Consider the following 10,000-nt stretch of genomic DNA (forward strand, 5'->3'; position numbering starts at 1 on the left):
TTTTGATCTCCTTGTCTCCGCAGACGCAGCCGGGCGACGTTCCTCGAGCGCTGGGGATCCTGAAGGAAGGCGGCCGACAGAACGGCTGTATCTCCAGCACTCCAGCGTCGCCTGTGTCTAACGGTGACCCCGTGACCCCTGACCCCTGTGACCCCGACCCTCCTCCCTCCTCCGAGGAGCCCAAGCCCAAAGCGCAGACACTGTCCGAACTCAAGAAGCAGCGCTCCGCCGCCAAACTCCTCACACAGCCCGTGCTCAACGGACACCTGGGAAACGGCTCGACCAATCCCCGTCCAGAAGATCCACGCATGCCTCAGGTCTCGTCCAATGGCAGCGCGGTCTACTTCACGCCGGCCAGCGGAGACCCGCCCCTGCTGAGGTTCAAGCAGCCAATAGAAGACGAGGATCCCAAGAGTGACAGCTGCTGCTGCGTCTCTTAAGGCACTTTCACACACCGTTCCAGGAACTTAAAGAACAAGTTCACTTTCCTGATCATTCACTCGGCCCCAAGTGTTTGGGATGAACCCTGAGGGGGAACGGGAAACAGGAACTTCTCAGAGCGGAAGGAAGTGATCTCATTCAGGCTTCCCAGGTTAAATGTGTGACTTGTGCTTCTCTGTTTCACTTCCAGCGTGTGATGTGTGATCGTGTACAGCTGTCGCTCTCCTGTACAGTATTTATTTGTATATGTGCATAGAGCCACTCTTCTATAAGATTATTTATTGTATTCCAGAGAGATGAGGAGACGGACGGACGGAGCAGTATTTTTCTATCACAGTGTTATAAAGACCAGATGAACTCACATTTCACACTCACATCACAAGAACATTATTGCATGTGATATTTTTTGCATCGTGACATTATTTTCACAATGGTTTAACAAAAAAAAAAGAAAAACCAGGAAAATGGACTCATTTAATTTAAATCAGCACCGCAGTAAAATACTAACATGATGCATGAATGCTAAATCATTTAAACCTCAAAGTAAATGTATCATTATTTTTTCTATTATAGTAATTTTACAGGCATTTTAAGTCAGATTTTATGAAAATGTCACGGTGAAAAAAAAATAAAATAATTTGTGACCCTGAAACACAAAAGCTGTCATAAATACATTTCTCTTTTATGCCAAAAATCATTCGGATATTAAGTAAAGATCATGTTCCATCAAGATATTAGTAAATTTCCTATCATAAATGTATCAAAACTTAATGTTTGATTAGTAATATTCATTGCTAAGAACTTCATTTGAACAACTTTAAAGATGATTTTCTCAATATTTAGATGTTTTTGCTCCCTCAGATTCCTGATTTATAATAGTTGTATCTCAGACAGATATTGTCCTCCGAACAAACCACACATCACTGGAGAGATCATTTATTCAGCTTCAGATGATGCATTCATCTCAATTTAAAAAAAAACGATCCTTGACTGGTTTTATGCTCCGGGGTCACATATTTTTGTTCTTTTGATGTGAAATATGACCTTAATGTGTTAATATGAAGGAAGAGTTGATCAGAACCCTTCATATACTGCTCTCTATGAAGGGTTAATCTATGTCGTTGGATTCGCTCGATTGTGACGCTCTGCTCTCGGTGCCAAAGTCTTCCAGAGTGATGGACGTCAGAAGCAGCCAATGAGGTTTCAGCGCCACTCCTGTAGCCCCGCCCACTCCTCAACACTCACTGCATTCAGAGGCGGGAAAGAATTTAAAATATGCCTGGAATGCGTTTCCTTCAGACGATGGGAAGTGATTACAGAACAGATCGTACAGTGTTATGTAAAAACTGAAATACGAATAGAGTTCACATTCGTTCGGCTGTCATTTCTACTGAGGAGCATGAAGGCTGAAGAGCATCACAACTACTGATTTTGTAATTTACTGGAAGCTACTGATCGCTGTATTAACATGTTTTCAATAAATTGTATATTTTGATCAGTTTGTACCCCTTCTCTGTCATCGGTGCTCCGTGCGATCATCGATCATCTGGGAGTGTTTGTGGAAAGTGCAGACTGAGGGTAAAGGAAGTGATTATTGCATCATCAGCGTGTTTGGAGTCTGCTGACGAGTGATGAGCCACAGTGAGTCAGCAGAGAACCAGCCATGAGGAAGAAAACACTCACACATGTGCTCACCGATAAACACTGATTCAGTCTGCTTTAAACTAGACATTTCATTTAGATTTAATATATATATATGATGCTAAAATATGACGTGTTACTGTCAGAACAAAGCTACATTTCATTGCATGAAGGGGGTTAATTATGAAAATGTGTTATGTTTTTAAAAGAAGTGGCTTCTGCTCGTGCAATTATTTGATAAAAAATACAGAAAAATAGTCAAATATTATTGTAATGTAAATCATCTGTTTTCTGTGTGAATCTGTGTTAAAGTGTAATTTATTTCTGTATTTTCAGCATCATTCCTCCAGTCTTCAGTGTCACATGATCTTCAGAAATCAGAATAATATGATGATTTACTGCTCAAGAAACCTTTCTGATTATAATCAATGTTGAACACAGTCCTGCTGCATGCTTTAATAAAACGTTTTAAAAGAACAGAATTTATTTAAAACCGAAATCTTGTGAAATTCTGTGGACTACTGTCCGAAAGTTTGGGGTCAGTAATTTTTATTTAGCATTCAATAATTTATTTAGCACATGTGCATTAAATTGATAAAAAGTGATGGTTAGATTGTAGTTAGTAGTAAAAAATATTGTTAGAAAAGATTTCTGCTTGAATAAATGCTGTTCTTTTGAAGCTTTAATTGATCTAAACTATTGGATCGCAGTATTTAGAGTTTAATGTCTAGTAATATTGGTTTATTAATCCTCTGTTCTCTTGACGTGTTTCTGTGAGTATAGATGAATCCAGCACAGACTCAAACTCAGCGAAGGAGAAAAATAACTCTGTTTTCTTCGGGTTTTAATGAACTGCTTGTCTTCGATTCAAACAGAGGAGAAAAACAACACTCAGTAGGGAACAAGAGTTACTGAACAGATCAACAAAGACACAGCGGGAGTGAATGTGGAGGAGGGGAATGTTACACGCACACACACACACACACACATTCTCACACACACACTCTCACACACACACTCACACACACACACACACACACACTCTGAAGCTCCTCTATCTGACGGAGCAGCTCTGGGTGGAGGGTGTGACTCCATCCGGACGTTTCCTATCATTGATTCTGGTGTGTGGTTGAAGCTGGATGGTGGAGTAATCTCCTGAACTCCACCCGAGCAGACGAGTTCCTCACGCCTCAAACTCTGAACATTCCTTCATTCAATGCGTCTGAGCTTGTGTTTGTTCTGTGGATAAAAGCTCCTGCTAAAACAGAAAATAACATTCACATCAGTCATCATGCACTGACATCTCAGCTAACGCTTCTGCATCCTTCTTTCGTAGTGTTCTTATAATCTTTGATTTACACCGATCTGATTGTGAAATGTGATGATTGTGATCTGATGGGGTTTTATTGCTTAATGAGTGTGAGAGTTCAAGTTAGTTTGATTGCCCAACAGAGCTTTATGTTCAAGCTTGTGTAAGACATTCATAACAATACAGGAAGGATTTTCAGCTCATTATTTTGAATAATTATCTGTCAGCATTGCTCCATCAAACACACATTGTTTCTAGCAGGAGTTTAACGCCGATCATTTTTACAACAAAAATATTGTGCAGCAAAACTGTTTAACATTGATAATACTCAGAAATGTTTCTTGAGCAGTAAATCATCATATTATTCTGATTTCTGAAGATCATGTGACACTGAAGACTGGAGGAATGATGCTGAAAATACAAAAATAAATTACACTTTAACAGAGAATCACACAGGAAACAGATGATTTACACTAGAATAATATTTCACAAATTTTACTGTATTTTTTATCAAATAAATGCAGCCTTGGTGAGCATGAAAGACTCTTTTCAAAAAATCTTACTTTTGGAATAGTTTGGAACAGTAATAAATTAGCACCCATGCATCAAAAAATGAATAAATATTTTAAGCATATATATATATATATATATATATATATATATATATATATATTTATTAAAATAATGTATTTTAATTTTAAATTTATTTAAAAAATATATTTTGGCAATTTTGTTTATATAATTTTAAAAATATATATTTGCACTTTGCACATTTGGAAAAAAAAACATACAAGAAATGGCCAAAAATATATATTTGCTAAGACATATTTACAAAATTAAATAGTTACATGAAATATATTTACAGAAATACATTTTTAGACCAATACATTTTGGTTAAAACATAAATATTAAAATATATTTTGTCCTCTATATATTTCAGTCCAAGAAAATGCATTTTCCTGCCCCAGAAATACATTCAGAAATATATTTTGGTTTATGAAGGTTGAAACGAAGTATATTTCCTGTAAATTTCAGAAATAAATTTCAATGAGCTGCTCTGCTCACAGCATATATTAAGCATATATTTAAAATATATTTTTGCAACTTATTTTTATTTTTGCCATATGTGCAGCAGCAACAACAACATTATTAATAATAAAAGTAATTATTATTATACCTTTATTTACCCAGGCAGGTATAGGCTAATTTAAAAACAAGATTTTTAAGAGGATTTATACTTTAGAAGGAAGTAAATAAATTCAAACGCATCCAGACACATGATGATGATTTAAACAAAGTTTAAATCAGGAACAATGGTCAGAATATTTGGGAGTAAAGCATGATCATCTGTATTATGCACTGACTCATCTGCCTCGGTTCCTGCTCTGAGCCGCTTCGACCGAACAAACAGTGACTGACTCTTTCCACTGATCAGAGATCATCATCTGATTCATGCATGAAGCACAGATCTCATCAGGTGTGTGACTCTCACGACTCTCTCAGTCTGTCCTTCAGCTTCAGTCAGCAGGTGAAGTGTCACAGATCTGCAAACTATTTAAATGAGGAAAGAAAGTCTCACCACATCCTGTGGACACACGTATGACGCAGAATTCATTCAGTCAGTGCACTGCTCTTAATATCCTCCGCAGCTTCACTGATGCTGGCTCTGAGCTGGGCTCAGGTTCACTCCTGGGCAGTTTCTTTTTATTTTAACTTTACATAGAAACACTGGCATTGTGGAAAAAATGCCTTGTTAGTTTTAAAAATAAAGCATATAACCCACATAAACCCAAAAAGGAAATGAAACAGTCATGGAACGAGCAAGTGTCCTAAACTCCTGAAACTCTTTAGCGTCTCATATTATAGAAAAAAAAGTAAACTATTTATGTGGGTGTGTGTGAAAAATTCAGATGTTGTCCTCTTTGTAATCGTTAACATTTTCATAAGTAATTTAATATACACATTTGTTTCTCAGTAACTGTAACTGATAGTTTCACTAGTTACATTTATTAGATACACTTTATTTGAAGATGACAGTGTAATTATACACGTAATATTAATTAACTAAATGTACTTAGGGTTTAGTTTAGGGCTACTTGCATGTAATTATGCATCATTTATTGTTATTATATTAGGAAGTACATGTAACATGTGTAACAAGGACACCTTCAAATAAAAAGTGTTCCCCATTTATTTATTTTCAAATTAAAGGCGTTATTCTGTTACATGTAACAGTTACTCCCCAACACTGCTCATGAAACAGCACTTGGATAAAGTTACACATAAGTTCAATGTGTTCAGAAATCATCATAGTTTTGGTGACAATGACATAAATTAGAAGCCAAATATGAAAATTATCCAAAGTTTTCTTGTTATTACATAATTTTTTTTAAAATAAATTACATTTGTACCAATGGGGCAATTCAGCAATTCAATTTACAGCTTGATCTTAAAATTTAAAAATAATATAATCAGTTATTATGAATTACAAAATTATATTTGAAAAATGTTGTTAGCTAATGCTAACTGGTTAGCTACAGCAAGTGCTGCTAACATTATGTATTTTTTAAGTCCAAATATTTCTATCTAACCAGCTGTTTAGAATGCATATGAATGAAAAACAAAGGATTTGATGTTCAGAACAGAATAATTGAGTTTTACCCCACAAACTATGTTTGAGTAAAAAAAATCTGAACATATAATTACATTTTTCTTAAATAACACGTGTTCCCTTCCCACAGGCCCTATACTGTTCTCACATCACGTGTGACCCTGGAGCTCACGAGCAGTCAGGAACAGCACAGATATATTTGGAGCAAACGGGGCCCATAATTCCAATAAAAAATGTATCTTGACTTCATCTTGTGCTTATTTTGGGGTAATCCCTCCCTCGACCACTCAGGCACTCATTGCACCTGCTGATGCTCGCGTGTGACGCAACTCTCATTTGAACTTGACCGCGTTAGAACGCTCTCAGTGCGCGTGAGTGTGTTTTGAACGGAGGGAGGCGGGTCTTCGCGGACTGAGGCTCTTCACGCTCGCGCTCGGTTCATATCACGCGTTATTCTCGTCTATGTATGTCGGAGCGATGTTTCTCTGTCGGAGGAACGCGTCTGGAGCGGCTTTATTACTGCAGCGTCTGCAAGTAACGTTACCGAGCCGCGCAGTGCGTAACTACAGCTGCTCTCGTGTTTACCGGAGATTAACGGCAAGCAAAGCCGTTCCATTCCGGTCGCACGACACCACTCCGTTCGGATCGCCGCTGGATCTCGGTGTTCACGCGCGAATGGCGGTGTTCGCTTTGAACGCTGACGCGCCGCGACGCGAGTACAGCGACGCGAGGACCGGCGATCGGAGCGTCCTCAAACTCCGTGAACTCGAGTCGTTTCTATCCGTTCGTTCTTCAGCTCCGGTCGCGATCCAGTCCCGACGATCATCCACGACGCCCGGGAAGACGCAGGACGAACGCGCCGCTAACGTGACGCAAACGGTACGTCAACTCTTCTGGAGTTCTGATGGAACTGTTGATGTTTATTAGTGGTTTATTAATATCTCCTCCAGCCCTGAGGTGGATCCAGCGGGTTCTAGACTGGTGTGCAGAACGCTTGTGTTACATCATCATCATCATCATCATCATGTGTTCACACTCAGCTCGGGGTTTACTGTTGTGATGTACTCTCTGTCCGGATCCAGAAACTCTTCCTGGACTCTGTGTTCTGCAGAACCCGTGTGGGTTGAGATGCTGTGGTGATGCTGCTGGGTTCTCCGCTTCTCATCGGGTTTGCATTGACTGGTTTGACTGGTTCTACTTCAACAGCTGATCTAGTTCATCATCTTTCACTTTCACTGTTCTGTCAAACTAGATGCAGATCATTCCCGATGACGCTGCTCTTCTGCTTTCTCTCTCTCTGTGTGTGTGTGTGTGTGTGTGTGAGAAGCACTAGTCTTTGACTGCTGGTTGTGTGTGTTGGGGTCAGCGGGTTAGTTAGTGTTTGTTTCCTGGTCAAGGGTCACACATGACCTTCACACGATGTCTGCTTCCTTCCTTTGGCTTTAGCTTCAGAAATTCTACTTCACTTCATACAAACTCATTTAGAGTTGCACACACTCCTCTGGTTTCTAAGGCAGGGTTGCAAACTTCATACAGAGTCTGTTTGACCTCAGGCTGATTTAACGAGAGGGTGTCTGAAGGTTAATCACGTATTTCTTCTCAAACATTCTTCAGCGGATTTCTAGCTGCTTCATTTTCAGTTGTAAAGAACTTTATTGGCCTGATTGTTTACATATACTGTGATATTACCAAAGCATTATACACATACAATATTACAAAACATAACAACAACAACACTCTCTCTCTCTCTCACACACACACACACACACACACACACAGTAGATTGCGTGCCTCACACACTGTTATCTCACACAACTCAGCACTGTGTCAGTTTAAGCACTGGCGTGTTGCCACACACACACACACACACACGCACACACGCACACGCACGTCTCTATGGCGATGAAAGCCGTGTTCTTTGTGTTGTTGGAGGTTGTGTTAGGTCATGTTTGTGGCTCACAGGTTAATATAACCAGAGCTGTCTGTCACCAGCACACACACACACACACACACACACACTGATCTGTCGAGTAAACACACTTCTCATTGACTTCTCCAGTGTTTGGATTCTGAACTTCTTGTGACGGACAAATCTACTTCCACTCCACGATCAGAGTTAAAGTTAGTTCTGTCATTCCAACTGATCTGTATTTCTGTCCCTGGAGCACAAAAGCAGTCATAAGGGTCATTTTTTTATTTTTATTGAGATTAGTGCATCATCTGAAAGCTGAATAAATGATCTCTCCATTGATGTGTGTGTGGTTTGTTAGGAGGACAATATTTGTCTGAGACACAAAATGACATAAAAGAGAAATGTATAATTGTGACTCATACAATGTATTGTTGTGTATTTCTACAAACACACCTGTGTTACTGATGACTGCTGCTGTGCTGCAGGGTTTTATTTGTTTATCCTCACTGCACTGCACTCATTGGCTCTTGTGTGAGTCACTCCAGAGCTCCTGCATTCTGATTGGTTGTGGTTCTGTTAAGCTCCTCCCAGTGAGGTCATTAGCAGCTTTCGCAGGCCTGATTCATCTCTGTAGTCTGATGAAATCTTTGGTGTCTCTGCAGGATCAGGTGTCATCTGTGTCCGGCGCTGAAGGTCAGAGGTCAGGTGAGGAGCCCAGTAAGACGCAGCAGCTCAGGAAGGTGTTTAAGGAGTACGGTGCCGTCGGAGTCTGTTTCCACATCGGAATCTCGCTCATCTCTCTGGGAATGTGCTACCTCGCCATATCCAGGTCAGACTCATTTGTTTAACAAAAGAGTAAACTGCATGTAATCCAATACACTATAAAGACAAAAGTATTGGTACCCCCTTCTCATGAACAGGTTCGACTACTTCAGTCATTTCCATGAATACAAATCTTAAAGTTAAAGCATCTAATGATATTCTAGGCAGATGTATGCTTCTTATTCTACATCACCGTACTTCTGGTGACTAAAGTAGTCCAACCTGTTCATTAGAAGGAAACACTTCTCTTTATAGTGTATATATCTATGCAAATTCATTTTCTGACAGAATGTGTGCCACTTGTCACATTGTTTTATCTTTTCCTAATTATTTCTTTAATACTATATAACGCTTTTCTTAAAAATCTAATTCAAAAATAGAGTACAAATGGTTATGTTCTGTACTAATATACTAAAGCTGTAAATCAACTTCAGTTTAGTTAATAACTTGCACAGATTATTATTAATGTAATGATTTTATTTGAGACAGTGGTGTTTTAGTATCATTGCAAGACTATTATAGTTTTTGTTGATATTTTTTATTTTTCGGTTTTCTATTTTAATTTTATTTTGAGTAATTTTGTAGAATTGTAGATTTCTATACAGTTTTTATTTAACTTTTACTTTACTCAAGTTAAACTGAATTAAAATAAAAAGTGTTGCCTTGCCAACAAGCTGAATAACTTTAATATTTTAATATAAAAAAAAAAAAAAAAAAAATATATATATATAAATAAAAATATAAATTTTTGTTACATTTTTTGTTACATTTTTTATATTTAGTGTTTCATACGTTTTTTTTTTTTTTTTTTTTTTACTGTGGTTAAATCACTAATGCACTGCCTGTTGGACTTCATTGCGTTTACATTCATTCAATAATTTACCAGATGCTTTTATCTGAAGTGACTTCTAATCAGTGTTGGGAAGGTTACTTTAGAAATGTAACAGGTTACAGTTTACAAGTTACTCAACTTAAAATGTAACCAGTCGTGTAACTATTTCAGTTACTTTATTAATGTAACTGATTTAATTTGATTTGAAATCTCTAATGTTTTCAACTGTTAATAATTTTCAAACAGGCCACAGTGGTGCATCACTCAACTCTGATTACTCTCAGACTTTCCAGATTATAATATTTGAATTTTAAAGGAGACCCTGAATGCATAATTCACTTTTAAATGGTGTCTGTTTGGATATAAATGTATCTTAGCAGTGTGTAAACGCAATCACCCTCCAATGATTAAAAATCACTCCTTTTTTAATCC

General features: G+C 38.1%; 2 protein-coding genes across 2 annotated transcripts in view; both read left to right on the plus strand.

Moving 5' to 3' along the window:
• Positions 1-1,939, plus strand: part of LOC127959196 (protein phosphatase 1 regulatory inhibitor subunit 16B-like) — a 6,086-nt gene extending 4,147 nt beyond the window's left edge. Inside the window, exon 7 of the mRNA XM_052558221.1 lies at positions 24-1,939. Within this exon, the coding sequence (XP_052414181.1) occupies positions 24-440 (417 nt within the window). The 3' untranslated portion in view covers positions 441-1,939. The remainder of the gene's footprint in view (positions 1-23) is intronic.
• Positions 1,940-6,346: 4,407 nt separating this feature from the next.
• The window catches only part of LOC127959197 (protein FAM210B, mitochondrial-like), a 4,358-nt gene continuing 704 nt past the window's right edge, over positions 6,347-10,000 (plus strand). The window contains exons 1-2 of the mRNA XM_052558222.1: positions 6,347-6,881; positions 8,577-8,743. Of these exons, the coding sequence (XP_052414182.1) occupies positions 6,465-6,881; positions 8,577-8,743 (584 nt within the window). The 5' untranslated portion in view covers positions 6,347-6,464. The remainder of the gene's footprint in view (positions 6,882-8,576; positions 8,744-10,000) is intronic.

This window comes from Carassius gibelio, chromosome B6 (assembly GCF_023724105.1).
Source record: "Carassius gibelio isolate Cgi1373 ecotype wild population from Czech Republic chromosome B6, carGib1.2-hapl.c, whole genome shotgun sequence".
Classification (NCBI taxonomy): domain Eukaryota; kingdom Metazoa; phylum Chordata; class Actinopteri; order Cypriniformes; family Cyprinidae; genus Carassius; species Carassius gibelio.